This window comes from Nymphalis io, chromosome 15 (assembly GCF_905147045.1).
Source record: "Nymphalis io chromosome 15, ilAglIoxx1.1, whole genome shotgun sequence".
NCBI classification, from domain to species: domain Eukaryota; kingdom Metazoa; phylum Arthropoda; class Insecta; order Lepidoptera; family Nymphalidae; genus Nymphalis; species Nymphalis io.
This window is the reverse complement of record NC_065902.1, coordinates 9,058,764-9,083,194: the sequence shown is the minus strand read 5'-3', so window position 1 is coordinate 9,083,194 and position 24,431 is coordinate 9,058,764. Positions and strand designations below refer to the sequence as shown.

Below are 24,431 nucleotides of genomic sequence, written 5' to 3'. Positions count from 1 at the left end.
TTAAACGGCGTCCTTTCTGTATTGCTTGGCAGCGGCATACAACTTTTCCTTGACATCAGGGTAGCCTTGCAATAAATCTTGCCAGTCTTTATGTCTTAAGAAAACCATGTCAACCACCTGGAATCGTAAAGACAGTTCGATTCTTCAATCATTATCTTTCGCTCACGTTTGATATATTATTACCTTATTACATTACATAAAAGCCGAGATGGCCCAGTGGTAAGAGCGCGTTAATCTTAACCGATGGTCATGGGTTCAAACCCGGGCAAGCACCACTGAATTTTCATGTGCTTAATTTTCGGCTATATAATAAATATTGATTATAATTTTTAGTTGCTTACAACTATTTTACAATAAAAATAACAATTGACTGAAAAGTCGGATCTTGAATGTTTAAATTTCTGCTAGATAAATAAAAAAGTGGTATAAAAAATAAAGTGATGTCGAAAAAGCATTTACCGTTCGAGAGAAATACGAAAATTGAAACGGCGTGTTTGGAAAAAGCCCTGGTAACAGTCCAAAATATCCGTTCGTATTCAGCACAGACAACATTTTCCTTTCACCACTGTAATGAAAAAAACATCAGTGACCGTTGAAGCAATACATGTACGATTTTGTAGATTTACTGATGAACGCTCTTCAACTGCCGTTTCTCCTAAATACTTATTTAAATCCTGAGCCTGATGCCCAAGACAGAACATTTTGCAAGAGTGAGGCCACACGGACATTGCCAGTGTGTTACGTCGTCACCATGATTTCAACGCATCGATTGCTAGACGATCATTGCGGTGTCACAACGCCTTGATACCTGTACTACGTCATCGCAGCGATCAGCGTGTGGAGTGTTTCATGACAGTCTTGAACATTATAAATAATACAGCGCTACACTGCGTTGCCACTCCGACGCTACGACGCCCCGTCCCCGCTACGAGGAAGCCAATTCTTTTAAGAAATTGTCACTTTATCGCAATCGAATTAAAACGTAAGCGTTGCCATTCAATCGTTTCCATATTCTACTAAAACAACAGTTGCAGTTCCGTTGAAGTTTGATAAGTCATGTATCGTCACCATTACAGATTAATAGAATTAACCACCTGGTCTCCTTATACGAGCGCCGCGTTGCATCGTCAAACGGAGTCGCAGCGCACCGAGTGCCATACTATGGAGATTTGTATGAAATACAACGGAGATTCAAAGCTAATCGCAATGCAGAACAACGCACCCGTGTGGCCTCACTCTTAGTATTAATTTTCTAACTAATTGATCTCGTACTCGTGACGAAACCTGCTGAAAGGTGTTCTGTCATGCGACTGTACCTATTATGTACAGCAGTGAAGAAGCGGCGTGCAATAAGTAGAATATAGTAAGGTTGTTAATATTATCTGTGATAGTCCAGCAGAAGTGCATTTAAGATTTGACAAGACTTGTAATAAACGTTCTATATTTAAAATGCATAATACACAATTAACTTAAAATAATGTCAGTGACAATTGAAAAATTATCTTTGTAAATATTAATAAAATAATGAAAAAAATGTATACGATATTTCGTTGAAATCTAAAATATAAAACATATATGTTCGTATGTATAACAATATAATATATAAAGCTATCAACGTAAGGAATAATATTATATTGATTGATTCTATCGGCTTATAGTCATTAATTTTACGGTTATTATCAAGGGTTCAACAAAGCAAGCTATTAGAGAGACTATCGTAATATTACATGCTTATGAACTGATACGACATTAATAGAATTAGTATTGAAATATTAGAACGAGAAGAAATATGAATGCTTACTTTTTATCGGTGTACCACTTTTCAACCTCACCTTCATGAATAAAAACCATGAAGGAAAATATATCACCCTCCTGAACAATGTATTTACCTATAACAATATTACGCGTTATTTAAACTATACAGAACAAAAGTTTTTTTCTTTATAGGCCGCCCTATGACACATTGGCGATGTAACAAATATTAACCGTTCCTACTATGCCAATTCCGCCCATGCGTCACCAACTTTGGGAACTAGATGTTATGTCCCTTATACATGTACTCACCCTTCGCAACGCAACGATACTAAGTATAGCCGTTTGGCGGTAGATAAGTAGGTGATACCTAACTCAGACATTGGACTAATTGAATGAATTGAATTAACAGACAAAATTGTAATTATAATTTAAATATTGTATTTTATACGGAAATTCATAGAAACAATAAACTACACAAACAAATAAACTTCAATAAAATACGTATTATTACCTTAGAACTTGGATATATGTATGTAAAAATTTGTTATTTCAAAAATTTGTTTCATAATGTTAATTTGCGAATCTATCATTAATAAAATTAATTTATTACCAGGAAAAATCACGACTCTTCGTAATCTAACAACCAATTGCCGATTGAAATATTCTGGAAGATCTCGGAATAAGGGAGCCGAGTTTAGGTGGTGTATATATAACGATCCAAGTAAGTCTTCGCGAAGACAATTTGGAGCTTGATGAGCTAATTCCGGAAGCCAATTACCTTAAAAACGTTCAATAGAGATATAATTATGAAAATAATATGAAATTGAAAGTAAATATTTCTTGTCATCGGCTTTTGGAAGCATCGTCCACGTGCTTATTAATGGCAAAAACGAAGCCAATCTAATTAGATTTTGCAATTGCTATCGCAATGTTCATCATAACCAAAATCAATTGTAATCGCAATCAGACTAATAATACGCAAAAGTGTAAAACAATAAATTACGCGATGTTTATTTAAAATATTATAATAATCTATATTTATAAAATCCTTTGAGCTGATTGACAATCAACACACGGCCAAAACTACTAACTACTGACTACTGAGTCTAGAAAAATGATATTTGAAACATATATTTATTTTATAACATAAGCATCTGTTACGATTATTCTTTTAAAAATGTTCTTTTAAGGGGGAAAATGGGAGGAGTTGCTATCTGTATTACCTCTCTGTCTTTGCCATAACTGCTTCGTATATTCGCGTACCGATTCCAAAAGAGCGGGAGATAAGCCACTATGCCGAAGACTCGTAATTAGTATATTGACGTCGTAATCGTACGCGTAAAGTTCTCGAAACTTCGTGTAAACAGCACTAATAGCTACACTAAGTATCCAAATTTCTGTCGGATAAATAATATAGTTGATGAACAGTTTGTAGTAAATTTGTTGCAAGTTAAGTGCAACTACCTGAAACAAAATACAAAGTGATAAATTGATCGAAATATGAAATAGAATAAGTTTTTATTGAGATCCATAAAGACACGTAGCCAACAAAATGTGTATAATTATTCTGTAGATGTGTTCGTCACTAAGCTACTCCAAAGTGACTGGAACGATCATGATGATGTTTTTCGTGTGTTAGAATGTGTTCCTGGATGGCCTTAATTAGACCCGTTAGGTGGCGCTGCGATCGCTAATCAAAATATTTTTAATAACAAAAAATAAAACTCCTTATTTCACTCTTATGATGCAGATAGTATGTATAACTTGCTTAATTAAATCTTAATCTGCTTAAAACTCGACTCAACTTATATATCTTATAAATTTAAAAAAAAAAACAAAAAAATAAATTTATAAAATAAATGAATTACCCATCCAATCATGAAAAAAAAACTTATATTTAAGGACAAACATACAAAGAAAAATTCTCGATTTTAGAACTAAGGCTTTCGCTGGCGTATGCAGAACACTTCACGAAAAATTCATCTCCATTGCATGTATATTTAAGGAACGCATAAAAGACACCTTAATACAAAAAATAATTTTCATTTATTAAAATTTAGACGAATAATTTAATGCAACATGATATCATCATACTTACGATATCCACTTCCGTATGAGTGTATATAATTATAATGTACAACATAGCAACAATGTAATCCGCAGTCCATTTTATCGGTACAAGAAAACTAAATTTGTTTTTATTATTTTCTTCGTAGTTCCTTGTTATTCGAGCGCATCCTACAAATAATTTAAAGTAAGGGTAAAACAACATCAAACGCACTAACCAGTGTAAAATAGCTTACTTATTTTTTATTAAAACACATATTATATATGTATTATAAAACTGAAGTCGGTGACGGATTCAGCGACACCTTTATTTCATCAAATGTTAAGATGTATTTAGATATTAAAACATAAATCCTTAGATATTAAGGTAGGATCTTGATATTATATCTTTGAATGCGACCATTAAATTTTGATGGTAAAACTTTGCGCAAGCCCGTCTGGGTATACCATCAATACATAATTTTTTTATCACTTAATAACAATACTCAATATTGTATTTAATTTTAAAGGCTGAGCGAGCAAGTGTAATAACACGCACACAGGAGATAACTCCTTACGTGTTGTTCGTTCACATGTTTGATGGCGCATTGGATTGTAAGGAATGTTTAATATTTCTAACAGCATCAATATTTATGGGCGGTTGTGACCACTTGACATCAGGTGACTTGTTCCAATTAGGCTTACTATTAAATTAAAAAAATACAAGGAAAATAATCCAAGTTAGTACCTCCAATCCTTTGGCTAGGTGAACACCATTCGCTGTAATCAATAGTTACATTTATATGTGACGGTACAGCTGGTATATCAAAAGGAAACTCCTTGCCTAAAATCATAACTTAACCTTAATCTTGAGAATTCTGCTTGCATTAGAATGACTGTATAGTGACAGATCAGCCTTAAAACGTGACCGTTCAGTACCTATTAGTACTATTTAATACCATTGTTTAAATATTTGTTACCTATGTTATTAGCACTAAACTTGAGTTAAAAAAAAGCCAGCCACACTGATGTCAACCGACCATTTGTGATTTCCTCATAAGAGCTCCGTATTGTGCATTTGCCTTTGCACAATCATTTAGTACCTATTTGGTACCCGAACATATTTTTTATTGGTTTATTAAATCAAAAATAAATCCCCTCCCCCCAACGCACGGGTGAAAACTAGTTACTTAATATAATATCGAAACCGAAAGTCCTACGGTAATGATCAATGATGGAGAAATTAATTTTATAATTATTACCTCGACACGCCACATATATCCAGCCGCAGGTCATGCAATGAAGCAGAAGGGTCACTATTATAAATTTTAATAATATTGGAGCAATTGTGCTCTGAAAAGCCAAAAACAATGGCTTTACTCATAAACGTTGCTTAGCGGCTGTTTAGTTAAACACTGATTTTGCTCTGTTATTATTGATTTGACACTCGAAGGAAGAAGACACAGCATTGTTTAACTAAACACCGCTTGTAAATCAAGCCATAAGTGATTACTAGTATCATTAACTTTCTATCTATAAATATTTTAGAATTAATTGTAAGCTCTGTTTCTTTTTAAATGTATATCTTCAAAGTATTCTATTTATTCTTATCATGATTTTTAAATAGAACGATTTTTTGTATAATCTCTTACATTGTAATATAAGGAAATAATAGTTACACTTTTGTTATTTAATATAGATAGGCAGTCTGGCAAATGTCCAATCAAGTGGCCAATTTGCCCGTCTGCCTACATATTCTATTAAAAAAAATGATAAGTGGTTAGCACGGTGCATAGGCATCGGCACTGCAAGATATATTAAGAATCATCAACACCGACAATGTGCCACCAACCTAAGAGAGCTAAGATTTTATGTCCCGTGTGCTTATAATTACATTGGCTCACTCACACTTCAAACTGAAACAACAAGGCGATAGAACCGAATATTGCGGGCTTAACCACGGAAACCATTGAATTTTCATGTAGTTAATTTGTATTTAATATATTTCAAGCTTGACAGTAAAGAAAACGTCGTAAGGAAATTTACTAATGGTAGATAAAAAAATCCCACATGAGTATCCACTAAACCGCATTGAAGTAGCATGGTGGAATGTATATTTTTTTATAGTATATAGGCAGGCGGACGAGCATATGGGCTACCCGATGGTAAGTAATCACCAACGCCCATAGACATTGGCATTGTAAGAAATATTAACCATCGCTCGCATCGCCAATGAACCACCAACCTTGGGAACTAAGATGTTATGTCCATTGTGCCTGTAATTACACTGGCTCAATAAGCTTCAAGCCTTCACTCCACAAAAAGAAGACAGCTGTTATTATGTTACTTCAGTTTTATATGATATCAACGCAGAAACTCGATTATGCTGTTTATATTTTTATATGTTTAAGCTCCTACAGGAGTGATATGATAACTATGTGACCAAACTCCTAAAAAAAATTGATTAAAAAAACACCTCAAATCCCTTGCAGAAGTGTTGATGAAAATTAAAGAGGAGGCGCAGTCTTAATAGCCTCGATAAACTATAAGCTCTATAACCAGTGAAATATGTTGTTATAGGTAAAATGAGAGATACGGCATCTACATAAAATTGCCACTTCTTCAGAATACCCCATCGTACAGGTACATCTAAACATTTTCCTTGAATCACTAACAGATCGGTCTAAAAGAAAACAGGTAATCAATATTAATTATTAAAATATGTATTATATTTGACCTTTTCACTTTGAAATATAAATAAAAATGCAAAAAATAAAACAATTAATACGAACTGGCGATCCTTAAAATATAAACGTAATGCTTACTGAGAAAAAATCAGCCACCATGTGAAGTAAATGGACGATATCCAAAATCGTGAAAAAAAATAGCATGTCCATATTTTTATCGTCAGGCAGCGTTATTAAAAAAAGGACCAAAAAGGCTGACACGACCGGACCAATCATCCATGTAAGGTACAAAAATCGAGAGTACCAAGTACCAGATCTTGCCTTCATTCGTTCTTTCATCCACTTTTTTAAAAACAATATGTTATTATTCTTTATATTATTAATTTAAATTCATAAAAAATGGCTACAAGATATGTCTTCTCTTAATATATAAAATTAATGTTTGACGGGCCGGTTGGCGTGGTTGGATACTTGCCTTTCACAAAAAAGGTTATGGGTTCGATTCCCACCCAGGACAGACATTTGCGTGCATGAACATGTCTGTCTGTTAGTCTGGGTATTATTATCTATATAAGTGTGTATTTACAAAAGAAAAGTAGTATATGTAGTATATCAGTTGTCTGGTGTCCATAGTACAGGCTCTGCTTAGTTTGGGATCAGATGTGGCCGTGTGTGATAGGTCCCAGAATATTATTATTATATTATATGTTTAATTCGATATGCGCTCCTAAATTATTCATTAGCTTTGAGACAAAAGAATTGTATATTAATTGTCCTCCAATATAAACGTTTTATTTAAAGCCTTTTTGTGCGGAGTCAAGGCAGGTATCTAGTTTATTATACAACAGTTTACCAAAAACTGCAATATTTTGTACATATTTTTTGTCAAAATAAATTAAAACTGACTTCGGACAAACTTAGGGTTATTTCTATACGGGTGTTCATAAAATACGTAAAAAACATTCATATAAATGTATACATATGTAGTTGAATTAAAATCTCTTTTGAAGTTAAAAAGTATAACTTACCGGAAATTTGATAGTTTTTCGCCGTCTGAGTAAATACCTTATTGTATTATAAGGATTTTCTATTACTATATTTTTAACAGACATATAATCGTATTTTGCTTGCGGATTTTTGGCAATATTTTCCCTACCCTAAAATCAATGAACATCACTTTATAATTCGTTCATTATTAGTAACAACACTATTTATACAATATTGAATTTTTAAGATACGATTAGTAACTTTGCTTATAGTATGAAATAAAAACCAAATTGGCATATAACAGCCTTACTTATAAACTTGGCTTAGCCGCTGTAAGTTAAACTTTGATTCGTTCTTTCTGTCATTGTTTATTTGACATTCGGAAAGAGAAAACAGAGCACAGTTTCACTCTAATGACCAGCTAAAAACGATTATAAGTGCGAACTTGAATAATTTTTTTTATTGCGCTTGGATGCCATCTTCCTCATCATCCTACTAGTAGTCAATCAAACATGAATATAGAGGTCCTTAAATAATAAATACAAATTTATAAAAACATTTTAAAACTTTCACCTTGTCACCGATGATTTCCTGAAAATCTTTTATAGGTATCTGTAGAAGGTCAGCGTATTCAGTGGACTCGGCTGAAATACGTAGCGGTCTAGGAGTAGCTTGGTCTAACTGCCCAAATATGGAGCCCTATGATATAATATTAATATACAAACTTAGTTTTTATAAAAAATATTTTAAGCAAATGGGCATTTTATGATCATAAATTAGAAAAATACCAAATTTTTAATCAAATTTTAATCAAATGTTCAAGAGATAGGAATAAATGTTTAATTATCTAGTTTCCAATTTAAAGTATGTAAATTTAAAATATACCTTCGATAGTATAGCTAAATCTTCACCGTCTTTTTTAATCATAATTTTTCCTCGGTGAACGATGAAAACGTAAGGAGTAAGATCCATTTGTCTAACGATAGTTTCGTGTGGAAGAAAATAAAGTTGGGTGGAAGCGCTAGCCAGATCTCGTTCAACGCTTTCGACACCGCACAGGAGACTGTCAGTAGCCTCCACGGCCCTGATTACAATAAAAAGTTATAAGTGAAATCATTTTAAATATGTACTTTTTTATATGTAATTTTATAACAAATATATTTTTCAAATAGATAAGCTGACAAATGGGCCTCCTGATGGTAAGTGGTCAACACCAACACCCACAGATATCGATACTATAAGAACATTTCTTACAACGTCAATTCGTCAGAAACCTTGGAAGCTAAAAAGTTATATTTCTGGTGCCTGTAGTTGGTGATAGAATATATGATGAGTGCGGCTTAATTAAATATGGAGAAAATAAGTCTTCTTTCTAAGATGAGCTCCGCCGAGAAAAACTCGAAAGGAACAGCAATTGTGTATATGAAAACGACTCCGTCTCTTCATTCTATATCTATGTATATATAGGATAAATTTACATAAATCGGTTTCCCATTGCCCAATTATCTTTCCAAAACATACTATTATATTATTCAAAAAACTAATGCTCTACTTACTTTTGAAAGAAATAGTAACTCAAGTCCTGTCTAAATATAACGCCTATGCGTTCATTCATTAAGCTCTGTACGTTTATTCCTTTTGTTCTGTAAAATAATGATTTCTTATATAATATAATTCTTATAAAGATATGTAATTAAAGAGATTTAACTTAATTACCAACAAATTAATCAATTACAAGCATTATATTATATATAGATGTTTACTTTACCTTAACCACCAATATCTAAAATGGGCTACCGCTCGTTTGATAAGTTTGTTATCAACTCTCTCCGCTTTCAAGAATCTTCTCAATTGATTTACTCCATGTTGGAACAACGTATTACCGCGATAATTTAATACAAGCAAAGTTAAAGAGTAACACATAACATACCTAGAAAATTTTATTTTACATTAATCTTAAGATTGAGATTAATACACTTCGTTACCGTTTGACCGATCACCACGAAAATTTGCACATAATGTATGTATGTTTTCATGGGAAAGGATGTTTTATGAAAACCACATTGTTACTTTGTAACTGCGATAAACCGCCACTAGTTGATACTTCAGCAATCAACTTTTGACTAATCGCTAAGATCACTGGCTTATTATACACAGACAAAGTTAACTGATTTGGATTAATTATAGGTAATCAAATATGGGCCACCAACCATAGATAACGGTACTGTTAAAAATAGTAACTATCCCTTACATTATAGTCATAGTCAATGCGCCATCAATCGGGCATTGTGCCTTTAGTGAAAGTTACATCCACAGTATTAATGTCTTTTGGCCAATATTAATGGATAGACGATACAAATACTATTTTTGACTGCTAAAAGGCTATTCATGTAAGTAACAAGCTGGGTCGAAATGTTTCATTATGAATTGAATTTCAATAAATAAAAATATAAACACAGTATATAATTATTTCACATCCAGGTCTTTCAACAATAATTTCTTACGACCATTTACCAAATTACAAAGCATAAGCGTCAATTTTAGTTTACAGAACATAATTAATATGAATATAGGCTGATTAATACTTAACCGAACGATTTAAATGTATACTTCTTTTTTTTATTTGAGCCGAGATGGCCCAGTGGTAAGAACGCGTGAATATTAATCGATGATCGGGGGTTCAAACCCGGGCAAGCACCACTGAATTTTCATGTGCTTAGTTTGTGATTAAATTCATCTCGTGCTTTACGGTGAAGGAAAACATCGTGAGGAAATCCGCATGTGTTTAATTTCCCTGAAATTCTGCCACATATGTATTCCACCAACCCGCATTGAAGCAGCGTGGTAGAATAAGCTCCAAACCTTCTCCTCAAAAAGGGGAGAGGAGGCCTTTAGCCCAGCAGTGGGACATTCACAGGCTGTGACGGTACGGTTACGGTTATTTTTAGTATTATTCGCACTTACCAAAACATACATCCAAGTACGAAAAGTACGCATCCTACTCCGAGATGTTCACGATTTATTTGAAACTTTCCTAGATTAAATCTCATAAAACCGCTCTGAGCAAGGTTTAGACTTTCAGCGTAAACCTAAAAAAAAAATTTGAGTTCTAAAAATAATTCGACTCGAAAACTATGCTTTTTAAAATGGTAACCTAAATTACAAAAAAAAATAGATAGTCAAAAGTTGAGTCGAAATATAAATAATATCAAATTATATAAAATAAATAGTTATAAGAGTGATATTTTACCATATGTAGCTGATATGTAGTTGGGTTTTCGGATAGTGGAAGATAATTTGGCAACCAGCAATGATTTCGACGTGACATTCTCTCAAGAGTATAGTTTTCGCCCCATTCAAAATTTATACATTGACTTACGAAGTAGTGAGCCGAGCCAAGCATGACAAGTACCGAAACGACCTGCCACTTCACTATCTGAATTCATTATATATCAACTTAAGTAAATAGGAATGACAAAATTACAAATAATGCCTAAACATGTAAAAAATCTTAAAAAGATATCTTCAAATAAATTTGAGCCCAATTGACCCAATGACTATAATATGTCAATTTTAATCGAAGGTTGCGGAAAAACCTCTTCAAATGAAACTACTGAATTTTCATTTGCTTAATTTGATTTTATAATTTTCTTCGTTCTCGGCGTTAAAGATAAAGGTCATGACAAAACCAGGATGAAATTCTACCACAAATAACTTCTCCCTAAGAAGAGAGGTGATCTTTGCCCAACAGTGAGACATATACACGCTGTTATTTTTTTCAATTATTTTTAATTTATTTAGTTTAAGAAATAAAACAACAACCAAATGTCACATACCATTAAAACTGCAAAACTTATGTTTGGCCTGTCGGCTAAATAATTAAAATATCCCATGATAATATACATATGTGCGAATTTACTAATTGTGTCCAATAACATCCCATTGCTTTCGTTGATGGTTTTTGTGGTAAATAAATTAATAATTTGATAGCACGGCAAACATCCGATGAGATCGAAAACAAAACCACGACTGACATAGTGGATAATAGTTTTTTGTAGGCTTGTAATTAATAAGCCTCGTTCATCGTAATAACCCATCTGTCGTAGGAAAAATAAACATTATAAAGCTAATATATATATATTAAGGTGATGACAATGTTTGGGTCGTTTTCAAATCAGCGGAACCATTTAATTTAATTTATTCGATTTTCAAAAAGGTGTCAAATGCTTAATAAACTACCGTAACCTAACGATTTTAAGTCTAACGGTATTTTCACAAGATTTGAATCCTATAAATTTTATCAAACATTGTCTTTATAAATTAAACATTACGATACAATAATAAGACAAAATCGTTACTAAGAAATACTTACAAACATTTTTATACCAACATCGACGAGTGAAATAAAATCACATATCTCACTTAACATCTGAAATGGCATCTTGATAACAGCTCCACTTCCACCTTGTAAAGTTTTAATTGATAAATAATATGATTGTGTCAATTATTTAAAAATCGGTAACTTTGTTAACTTAAATGAAATTAAATTTAAATTGGAAAAATACCCTGAACAGAATTTGTTGCAATGGAAACGGCTACGACAATTGCGCGAAATAACATCCAATGGTGCATAAAGCTGAAAATAGAAAAAAAAGCACTAAACAAAACCAAATTTAAAATTTGAAAAAAACTTTGGCCGTCTCGGGACGCCGGGATATAAAACACCGAATGGTTACTCAAATAATTTATAATAGAATAAAATCAATAAAAAAATAAATAAATAAATAAATAGAATAAAATCAATATATATGGATTCAATCAGATAAAAACAAATGAGATTAATTTATAAGTATTATAATTATATATAGCAACTTAGCGGTGCTATGGAAACACAATATATAGCAGCGACAGATACGAGAGGGTCATCAATTTATTTATATACCGTTTGCCATTACAGCATATATACAACTTTATTTAATTTTTTGAATACGTATTGTTTGAATAATTGTGTGAATTTATCCACATTATCGTATTTATTGTATATTGTATTCATATTGTATATTTGTAATTTTAGTATGTATTGGTAATATTAGGTCCTTATATATGAAATTAGCGTTTTGTTGTACTGACCACTTTGATCTAAAATATCTCCTCTTTGGTTAAGAACTCCAAATTCAAATTTATAAATTCATTTAGCTGGTGCATTTGAGTTTTGAAAACAGTCATTCATTTGATTTTTCCTCATTATTTTTTTCTTTGGCGTCACTTATTACCGCACAATAGAAAACATGAAATATCGGTATATTTACGAGTACGAGTTCTACCGTGGCACCAGTGCTGCAGAAACATCTCGAAGGATTAATGATGTGTACGGTGCTAGTATGACAAAAGAAAGCACGGTACGTTTTTGGTTTCAACGTTTTCGTTCTGGAAATTTCGACCTTCAGAACCAACCCCGTGGACGGCCGGAGACCAAAGTGGAAAATGAAGAATTAAAGGCTATTGTGGAAGCGGATCCATCACAAAGCACTTCAAAGATAGCATCAGGCTTCAGGGTAAGTGATAAAACTGTATTAATCCACTGAAGCAAATCGGGAAAGTAAAAAAACTTGAACGATTGGTACCTCATGAATTGAGTGAATCGAACTTGCAAACACGCGTCGACTGCTGTGTTACTTTGCTCAACCGACACAATAATGAAGGTATTTTAAATCGAATCATTACTTGTGATGAAAAGTGGATACTGTACGATAATTGGAAGCGCCCGTCGCAATGGCTGAACCCTGGAGACCCAGCCAAACCCTGCTCTAAACGAAAATTGACTCATAAAAAGTTACTTGTGAGTGTTTGGTGGACTAGCGCCGGTGTCACTAACTACAGCTTTCTAAAATCTGATTACGGCAGATATCTTTTGTCAGCAACTGCAAATTATGAAGAAAGAACTAGCTGCTAAACAAACGAGATTTGTCAATCGCTCTAGGCCACTGCTGCTCCGAGACAACGCAAGACCACACACTGCACAACAAACACTATGTTATATGAGCTACAATTGGAATGTCTGCGACATTCACCGTACTCCGCGGACCTTGCTCCAATCGGTTAGCATTTTTCCGGCATTTGGACAACTTCTTATAAGGAAAAAAATTCAACTGCGATGCGGCAGTCCTAACCGCCTTCAGAGTTTATTGATTCTCGCCCCCTCGGTTTTTTTAATAAAGGGATCAATGAACTACCTATGAGATGGCAAACGTGCATAGATAACAAAAATAAAAAACGCCAATTTCATACGTACCTGGACCTAATATATGTATGGATCTAATATAAATTTTTTTATTGATAGATGTGTATTTTTAATGACATTTACTTATTAGTTTGTTACAGATATATGTTATTTTCTTTATTATTATTACATGCACCACCTACCTCATATTTTATGATTAATTTTTTACGCCGTTGGTTGCCTGGAAGAGATCCTTATGTAGCGATAAGTTCGCCAAAGTTGTATGCTACTCATAATTAAGTTTTATCCATGTTTTGTAATTTTTTTTTTAATCTTTGTGGTGTACAATAAAGGTATAAATAAAAAAATACTTTATCCCGAGACGCGCCAATTGATATTACACATGAAAATAATTACATATATACATTTTTGCTTAAACTATGTTAGGATCTTGGTAATAACCCTTACTTACCTTGATGATGGATTTATGAAAGCATAACCAATTTCAGGTTTTTCTGTTTCATCGGAAACCTTTGGCGTACTTTTAGGTATCTCTGGATTATTAGATTTTCTTGCATGAAAGATATGTTGTCTAAGATTTTTTTGATACTAAAATTGTAAATATACTAATATCAAGTTTAAAATTAATTTCTCTACGTACATTGTACAAATTTTATTTTTAATGTTATCATGATTATCTATAGAATACATTACCTTTTGATGTTTTTTTATATAATCTTGAACTATAGCATCAATTCTTGGAGAAAATTCTTCAATGGTGTGCTGAAAATGTGCCCATTCGTTTGGATAGTGTTTAAGTATATTATTAAAATCTTGAGTTTTTATATACAAAACCTAAAAATCAGTTATCAACTGCTTAAAAATTAAAGGATTACATACTTTTTATAATTTTTGTAATTCAAAATGTATATAGTTTTATATTTTTTAAATCTCCAGACACTTACTTCGCATTCAGTGTATGCACTTAAGGTTCTCAAAGAAACGGTACCAAAAAATACTCCAAAAGATGTAAGCAATTCACCAGGATAGTACTTTATTCTTACTAACTCACCCTGTTCGTCTGGATATTCACATAAAACGGAGCCCTTAAAAAATACACCTGATAAAATTATAAAACTCAAAAATATATATATAAAAGAAAAAACTAACTTGCACGATCCATGAGACGTTTTTACATAGTAACCCGTAAAGAATAATCGTCGAGTTCTTGGGGAGTACCAAAAATTTTCCTTTATAAGCTAACTCTCGTATAAGGGCAGGATCAGCAGATATAAAAGCTCTTGATTCCTTTATTACTCTTTCTGCAACTTCGCCATGAACTTTCCAATAAATATCGTAAGGTTCATTCTTTAAAAAATTCGGATGCATTACATCCATACCATTATAATATTTCCAATGACATATTAAATATCTATTTAAGCGCTTGAGTAAGTCGGGATGTATTTTATGATGTGTGTAATGGTTTTTAATATTTGCCACAAAATATTGATAATTACATCTATCCCTATATTTCAAATATAGAGATGCAACCAAATCGGTTTTACAATAAATGTAAACTATAAACGAAATGTAGGTGATTAAAAGTGCTGCGTAAATGTCCATCAATGTGCTTGGAAGGTACTCATAATATAAGAATTCTAAAGTCCATGCTAGCGCAACAATAAGCGGATGGAGTCCTTCGAAATCACATCTGTCATCAGATGTTCCTTTTTTACAAAATACTTCGCCATAAAAATAAGATGTCGTCAAATTTTGATTGTTTTTGTCAATCATAAAAATAAAGTAGCTCATGATATAAACGAAGGAAACGTTTATCAATGTGATTTTATAACAAACATCGTAAACTGGATTCTTATTAATTTCCCATTCAGTAAACAAAACGTATATCTTGATTAACCGATTAAATTGACAGGCAGCATAAAACTGGGGTAAGCCACAAATTAGTACCAAATTCTCTATCCAAACAGTCGATAGAACATCTAAAACGAATCTTGTACTTTTACAGCGAGCGAACATTACTGTAGCGAAATTATCTGTGATGTTTTCATTTTTCACTACAGAAGTCAAAAGTGATACTACGATATCAAGGATATAAACGAGGTCAGTCCAAAATTGGAAAAACTTAAACCACGTAGGTATGTCATTTCTAGTTATGTATGGAGGATGCAATAACAATACCCAAAAAACTGTAACAGATACGATTTTTTTCCATATTCGACCAAACGTGGAATCTGGTACGAAAATCCATGGAAATTTAACATTAGAGAACATGGAATTCATTTGTAGCTGTATATCACTGCACAGCACTAACTGACCAATATATTTTGCACAATGATAAACAGTGTCTTCTGCTGGTAATTCACATTTGTCGCCTTCTTTCTTAGAAGATCGCTTTTTCCAATTGGATACAGCGTCAGAAATTTCCCACCAACGTCTTTTAACCCACGCGATTCCTTCGTCCTCTGCTCTATCTAATCCTCTAACATGTTGCTTACACGTGTACAAAGTATGAGCATGCCTAATTCTTTCCTTTGTCAAACGCAATATCATACGACGATCTTCTGGATATTTATGTAATGAATTCAGAATATCAACACGAGCTATAAATAAAACTTCACAATAAGTCAGACAACGAACAATAACTTTTCTCTTTGAAGCAGGGATAAAAAAGTTAATATCACCAAATATTGTCCCACTCGTTACAGAAATCAAGGCTGTCGATGCGTCATCCATAGAGATTAGTTGTACTATACCAGATTTTACATAATATAAATGCGAATTGCAATGTGGTCCGGTGTACAATCTTTCACCAGGCAGCTTATAATCAAATCTAACGTATTCACTAAGCCATCGTTTAAATGGAGCTGAGGATTTTCTTAAAGTTGGGCTATGATAAAAAACTGACCAAACTAGATCTTGTCTGATGTCAACCCTCAAATATCTGGGTAACTCTGTTATTACTTCCGGTATCCAAGTTATACCATTTCGTTTGTGCCACATAAGTTGATAGAACTTTTTAACCTCAATATAGGCTTTCGATGTTGGATTACGCCGTTGTGTTTCCTCAATAATTCTATTTACATGTGGATAATATATACATATTCTTCGAAATTTTAATAGCGCCTCAGCTACCATTTTTGGAAATACTACAAAATTTAGTAGGATATTTCCTCCAATTAACAATATGCTAATAATTATGTATTCTAATAAGGTTGAAGGTTTTATTTCATCAAATTGCCTATTAACAACATACGATAAAATCATGGATCCTCCATAAACGTACGTGGAGAAATAAATGTCAGTCTCGTTCAGCTAAAAAATAAAGTTAATGAAAACGAAGAAAATGTAATACTTCGTATTCAATACATAAACAACTATTACTTACTTTATGAGTCACGTGAGCCCGCCAATCATATACTCCAGTTTTACAATTTTGACAAAGACCGTGATATGTCAGTAAAAGTATAAAGCAAGTAACACAATTTATACTTATTGCTAAGATTATTGTAAATCCGCAAATTATCCAGACAAATTTATGAGTTGTTATTAAAGAAAAACTATCTGCAACTCTGTATATTCTAAAATAAAAAAGCACTTAAGTCCACTAATTTATATATACATTACTATTATCATTAAGTATACATAAATAACTTTATTTATATATAATCAAGAATAAAAATAAGTTATTATAACTAATAAACTTACATAACGAATTCAGTAAATGAAAGTATATTTGGCCATATGTCAACTGGGGAACAGACATCTTCAGCCATAATGCGATAAAAAGGAATTAAAGACAGAATATCAAGTAAAAGCAGGAACGCTGACTTTGGCAAATATTCCCGTCTCATAGCTTCTTCAGTAACTTGTCTAGTTAAAACAGATATTATCAGCATTTTAAAACATATTAGTTTTATCTATTTTCTAATCAGTCTAGCAATTTTAATAATATGTTTAATTGTCGTGCACTTTTTTGTTTATTCTAAGTTCATGATAGAATTTACGCAAATATAAGCTTATACATTTTATAACAATAGATACATATTATCTTAAAAAGATCAAGCAAAATATTTCTGTACCCTTATTCGAATTTCATCAGTTGATATGGTGGTAGGGCTTTGTGCAAGCTCGTCTGGGTAGGTACCACCCACTCATCAGATATTCTACCGCAAAACAACAATACTTGAAATTGTTGTGTTCCGGTTTGAAGGGTGAGTGAGCCAGTGTACTTACAGGCACAAGGGACATAAAATCTTAGTTCCCAAGGTTGGTGGCGCATTGGCTATGTAAGCGATGGTTGACATTTTTTACAATGCCAATGTCTAAGGGCGTTTGGTGACCACTTACTATCAGGTGGCCCATATGCTCGTCCGCCTTCCTATTCTATAAAAAAAAAGAATAAATTCACTTTGCGATTCAGAAGATTAAATTACCTGTGAAGCATATGAAGAAAAGTATCAAGACCATAAATAGTATCACAAAAGTACAAATAGAGCATCTTAATAAACGCCAATTCAGGTACTTCTTCCATCGTCTCCCAGCAGTACACAATGGGGTAAACCGACTGAATAGGACCCTGTGAATTACGAAATACAAAAAAGAAAAATATGTAATCATTATTTACTGATCATACGAGAAAAAAAATCATCAAATCGTTTATCGAATCTTCTTTCCATGGATACTTCAGATTAGGAAAAAAAAAATTATATTGATTAATTCAATAGATATCTAAAGCAAATCATAGAAGATTACAGTATTTTTATACAAAGTGAATTGAAAAATTGGGCGTGAAAATATATTTATTAGCAGTTTACTAGAATGGCTGCCAAAAATACTAACATATTATGTAGTATTTTTCATTCACGCTCTGTTTGCCATAAAACGTTTTGCCTAATGGATTCGCTAGACATAACAATAAAGTAAATATTGAACATGAAGTAGATTCGTGTTCGTTGAAAATAGTTGGGTAGTAATATGCCCGGCAACCAGAAGAGCCAAATATATATATTTATATTATAGGTAGACGGATGCGCTATCTAACCGTATCGAATAATAGGATGGAACGGCAATCTGACAAGATTGTAGAATGTGTAGGCGGACGACCCTTAACGTGCCTTTAGAGGCATGGGGGTGCAACACTGCCAATTTTCAAATTACAAAGCTGCTCCTAAAGTATTTCTTGGCGGAAAAATCCAATCACTTATTATTCATATTATTAGGGCTGACCTGGAGCTGACACCCTACAAACTATCTATAAAACCAACGAGGTCGTCCATTACTATTCGGTATTTATATTTAGTATATAAATGTGCCGTTTTAGTTATTAATAGAACATATTAATTGCCTGGTCTCTGTATCTGTAATGAAGTAATTATCGAACCTGCCGAATAAGACAAAATAGCAGTACATTTTTACTAAAGTCATCGTCATTCGATCCAATTATTCTATCAACAATTATAGCTTAAGGCTACAAAAAATCAATAAGTACAAAATAATAATAATAATAATATCCTGAGCCATTATTCACAAACGTCCATCTGATCCCAAATTAAGCAGAGATTTTGCTATGGAAACCAGACTGATATACTACATATACTACTTTTTTTTGTAAATACATACTTATATAGATAATTATACCCAGACTCAGGGCAAACAGACATGTTCATGCACACAAATGGCTGTTCTGGGTGGGGATCGAACCCACAACCTTCGGCGTGAAAGGCAAGTATCTATCAACTACGCCAACCGGCTCGGCAAAATATAAAGGATTACAAAACGACAACATTTAATTACTTACAATAGTTGTTTTAATTATGACTACAGCAATTACGATACTCCTGAAGACTGGGTGGAAAGGCATGAAGAGTACATTACTCCAGCGTATAGAAGATTTTTCTGTATCTCCTTCTTCATATTTTTCATCGAGGTCACTTGAGTTCTTTTGATTTATCATAATTTTTTTCCTATAATAGAAAAAGTAAAAAAAGTAATTTTATACCAGTTAATAAAACCGACTAATTTCTATTATTGAAGTAAATTCAACGATTGACAGAATAATGAAACAAAAAAAATATTCGTTGACATTGATTACATTAGAATTTTCTTTTTATACATACTAAGTTAAGCCAGTATGTTTACATTACATAAGTACATAATATAACAAAGAGAAAAGAAACATTATGCTTCATATAGGGGAAGTTTATTTAGATTACATTTAAAAACCCGATGTAAATTATATCAAAAGAGTAAGTATAATACTACGAATTATATGCATTATTAGTATGTTGTTTGCAATGCGGTACATTTTAGGTGAACATTAAAGGTAGCCTGCTTTCTACGAGTATGATCACAAGACGCTACGACGCGCGACATGGCTCCATCAAAAGCGGGAGCACGCATTATCTTAATTAAACGCTGAAACGGTAGGATCTTACTCACGCGGCTTGTTTGACGAGCTTGTTTCGAGCAATCCTTCATCAAAAAATACCACCGAACTTTGAATATATATTTCAAGATGTGATTAAACATGTACTTAATCTTACTTTACACTTGTAACAATAAGCTCTAATAATAATAGAATTTATTGCATTTTATTTAACTATTCATAAAAAAATATTCCATAAAAACACTGTGATCACACATTTTTAATCATTTTACCGAAGCTAATGTTTCTCTCGTAATATCTCATGTGTAATGAAACTATCAAGAGTCTATTTGCCCATTTAATAAACGAGGATCGAGCGCCTGTCGATGTCGATATAGTAGAATCTAACTATAAACACACAATTTCATTTTAGCTGTAAGTGATTATCTAAAATCAATTTACTCTTGTGGTATATAAAAGTTATTTTGACAAATAATAATAAGATATTTTACAATATTATGAATCATTATGCAAATAATAAAATAAATATAATATATATAAAGTATTTATAAGTTTATAAAGCCTTTTTACTCAGTAAAAGCATTGTGTATGATACAAAAGCGGCTCCATAGAGCCATCAGTTCATGAAATAAATTGTTCCCGATCTATAGCGATTTTTTCACTACAGAATTTGTCCAATCACAAGGCGCCATTATGTTACGAGTAATAGGCGTATTACCTCTCAGTATGGATGCAGAGGAAATAGCGCGATCTCACGGCTGATTGCCTACGAGTTATAGAAGATTTGCGATGTATGCCTGCGATGGAATTGAAGGCGTTAAGTGGATAGGTCTCATTTTAATATTGATTGGAGGCACTTTACGCTCAGATATTTTGCTGTGTCATCCTGTTTGAAATATCTATCTTGAGATTGTACGTAAGCAAATTACACAAATATTTGGTTCGAGAAGAATGCAAATAGACAAAATTTTAGCTAAACAGGAATAGTTTTAGCCGAATTCGCTGAATGTCGTGGACACAAGCATTGTTGTAGCAAACGTGGACACGATTTCCATTACCCGCTATAATTTAACAAACAGCAGATATTTGCATGGAATATTATTTCGTATCGGTTTCGGTCCCCGATTTTAATTGAATTAAAGTGAATAGTGCTATTAATTATGTTCTGTGCCATAAATCAGGAGTGATTGTACAATAACGTTCACATTCATTGCTCACTCATTGAACCACAAACGTGTATGATGATGATTGTATGATGATGAAAACGATACCAACACTAGGCAATTTGAAAATATATATATGCTATCTCCCACACTCTTTCTTTTGCATATCAATGATATGCTCTCCCTTGGGAACATACATTGCTATGCAGACGATAGTACAGTGCATGGTGGATACCACGGACGCGCAGTGGCTGGGCGGGCGGAAACTGAGGAGAGGCGGGAGAATCTTGTCATTGAACTCGATAGGACGTTAGAGCTCATCGCCAAATGGGGCTCTGATAATCTTGTTGAGTTTAATGCCAAGAAAACACAGGTATGCGCTCTCACGGCGAAAAAGTCAACATTTTCCCCTCTTCCCTCCCTCTGTGGTACTCCGCTGGTGATGCAAAGCAAAATCGCCATGCTGGGAATTGACGTTCGCTGCGACCTTAGTCCAAGGGATTACATCGAGGCTGTTATAAAAACAGCTTCACGGAAACTCGGAGTTCTGAACAAGGTGCGGCGATTTTTCACGCCACAACAACTGTGCTTGCTGTACAAAACACAGGTACGGTCTTGCGTGGAATATTGCTCGCACCTTTGGGATGGCTCCGCTAAGTACCTACTTGAGGCCTTGGACCGGTTGCAGCGACGTGCCGTACGCATTATTGGCGACGTAAAGGTCACAAACACCCTTGAACCTTTACAATTGCGTCGTGAGATAGCAGCACTGAGCGCTTTCTATCGACTGTATCACGGCGAGTGCTCTGAGGAATGATTCTCTCTAATTCCCGCTTCCCCCTTCCTTCTTAAGTCCACGCGAGCTGGTTCTCGATGTCACCGCCTAACTGTGACATCAATTCCATCGCGAACAAAGAAATTTGGCAACTCCTTTCTTTGTCGCACTTCCAAAAAATGGAATTCCTTACCAGCTCACGTGTTCCCTTCCTCTTACAACCCGGGTTCCTTCAAACGAGGCGTGAAGAGGCATCTTGCGGGCCGGCAAGGCGAAGGCGGCTAGTGCAGAACGTTTTTCCCGTCTGTACTGGCCGTCGTCGCGTTTGGACTCTACTACCACTTATCATCAGGTGGAGTAGAGTCATTTGCCCTCCCGGCGAATATAAAAAAATAAAAAAAAATGCGAATAAAAAAATCTTTATTTTAACCATTTAACTTATTTATTTGAGTAAATTATCACAAGTTTATTCTATTCCTAGGTAATAGGGCCTTGTGCATACCCGTCTGGGTAGGTACCACCCACTCATCAGATATTCTACCGCTAAACAGCAATACTTAGTATTGTTGCGTTAAGGTTTGTAGAATGAGTGAGCCAGTGTTACTACAAGCACAACATAACATAACATCTTCGTTCCCAAGATTGGTGGCGCATTGGTGATGAAAGGAATGGTTTATTGGTACATCGCCAATGTCTATGGTCGGTGGTGATCACTTAACATTAGGCGACCCCTTTGCGCGCCAGCCTACCGATAACATTAAAAAAAATACCTGAGCCTAAGCCTAAGCTAAGTTAAGGAGGATCAAACGATACATGAAATCACTTTCACGTTATATAATAATAATAATAATATCCTGGGACATTTTTCACACACGGCCATCTGATCCCAAATTAAGCTTATACAAAGCTTGTGCTATGGAAACCAGACAACTGATATACTACATATACTACTTTTCTTTTGTAAATACATACTTATATAGATAATTACACCCAGACTCAGGACAAACAGACATGTTCATGCACACAAATGTCTGTCCTGGGTGGGAATCGAACCCACAACCTTCGGTGTGAAAGGCAAGTATCTACCAACTACGCCAACCAGCTCGTCATATATATACGTCACGTTATATATATACAGTAGCGAAACTAGACAGCACGATTCAGGAAACTGACAGATTTTATTACCGCCATCTTTCGCTATCGGGTAATACACGTTATTATACAACAATATTTATTTAATAAAAATTAAAATGACTATTTAATAACGTTTTCAGTTTAAGAGTACTTCATTCCTTAAATTAAAGTGTTATTAGGTATATTTTGCTTGTAATTACAATTTTCCTCTAAATACTAAACTTAATGGGAACGGCTTAAATGCTTCCAGAATATTATTGAAAATACCTTACATGATAATAATAGATATATGTCTACCTTATTTATAAACTTTGCTTAGTGTGTTTATAATTAGAAACTAATTTACATATCTCTCTCTCTCTCTCTGTCATCATTTATTTGTCATTCGAAAGAAGAAGATAGCATTATCAACTATTTATATATATATAGCATTCAACTAATTAATCTTTAATAAATTGAAATGAATAGTTATCCTCTATGCGTTCCTAAATCATTCATCAGATGATTATGACATTTTTAGAGTTCTGCGTTAAGTCCGTGAAGGTTATTGGTCCAAAATATAGTTTTTTTCTCTCTTGTTTACTCGTCCTTGAAATATAAATATTTGATGCAGACCCTTATTCTACCCATACAAAGCCAGGACTGGTTGCTAGTTAATTGTATAAAGATATTTATTAACAGTTCAAGATATTTAATAATTATATATTACATAAATAGTTTCCCATTTGAAATCACAAACTTGTATAATATGAAAATAACATTCTCGGAAAATGGAATTCTTATTCTTAAGAAAATGCAACGCTTTCTTGGTAACTATGTATTTTTATGTCGACTCAACCGTGAAAAGAGCAATTTACTAGCATCCTTTAAAACAACCTTACCTGGATTTTGGAGTCTCGAGAAGTTGAGATTGATTTCTTTGTAACTTTGTCAAATGCATCTTTTAACTTTGTCTGTTGGTCTTTATACGATAAACGGACTCATTGGTCTAGTAAGCTGAACGTTCTGAGTTCAAATATGAACTCCTAAGTCTGTTTGCGGGTTTTTTTCTTAGTTTCTAATTTATTTGTTACTTTGTATAAATATCCGTACAAATTAGCTAATCCATATATAATATAAAGCCGAAAGAGTTAGGTATTCTTTAATTAATTGTTAATTATTAATTTATTTTTTATGCATTTTAAAACCGATGTATATATTAATGTTATTTAAGTCCGGTAACCAGTACGAAGATAACACACGTATTCACAAACAATAC

General features: G+C 33.4%; 1 protein-coding gene across 1 annotated transcript; it reads right to left on the bottom strand.

Annotated features, from left to right (window-relative positions):
- LOC126773950 (uncharacterized) lies at nt 1-24,113 on the bottom strand. The gene is made up of 25 exons (XM_050495210.1): nt 24,055-24,113; nt 19,514-19,679; nt 18,150-18,292; nt 17,422-17,586; nt 17,102-17,294; nt 14,866-17,028; nt 14,661-14,801; nt 14,410-14,550; nt 11,312-11,572; nt 10,726-10,911; nt 10,440-10,564; nt 9,244-9,405; nt 9,032-9,118; nt 8,361-8,559; nt 8,049-8,174; nt 7,517-7,645; nt 6,278-6,484; nt 5,064-5,154; nt 4,550-4,645; nt 3,850-3,993; nt 2,979-3,215; nt 2,366-2,533; nt 1,802-1,889; nt 460-565; nt 1-117 (listed from the first exon to the last, which is right to left on the bottom strand). The coding sequence occupies exons 1-25, from the start codon at nt 24,111-24,113 to the stop codon at nt 1-3; spliced, it is 5,700 nt and encodes a 1,899-aa protein (XP_050351167.1).
- Between the last annotated feature and the right edge of the window lie 318 nt (nt 24,114-24,431).

Bases quoted from the DNA above. Each gene is read 5' to 3' on its own strand.
- LOC126773950 (XM_050495210.1), bottom strand. From the start codon at position 24,113: ATGCATTTGACAAAGTTACAAAGAAATCAATCTCAACTTCTCGAGACT. The intron at 17,587-18,149 runs GTAATTTAATCT...TGTTTTAACTAG, and splicing joins TTTCTTCATATGCTTCACAG to ACAAGTTACTGAAGAAGCTA. The intron at 8,175-8,360 runs GTATATTTTAAA...ATTATATCATAG, and splicing joins ATTTAGCTATACTATCGAAG to GGCTCCATATTTGGGCAGTT.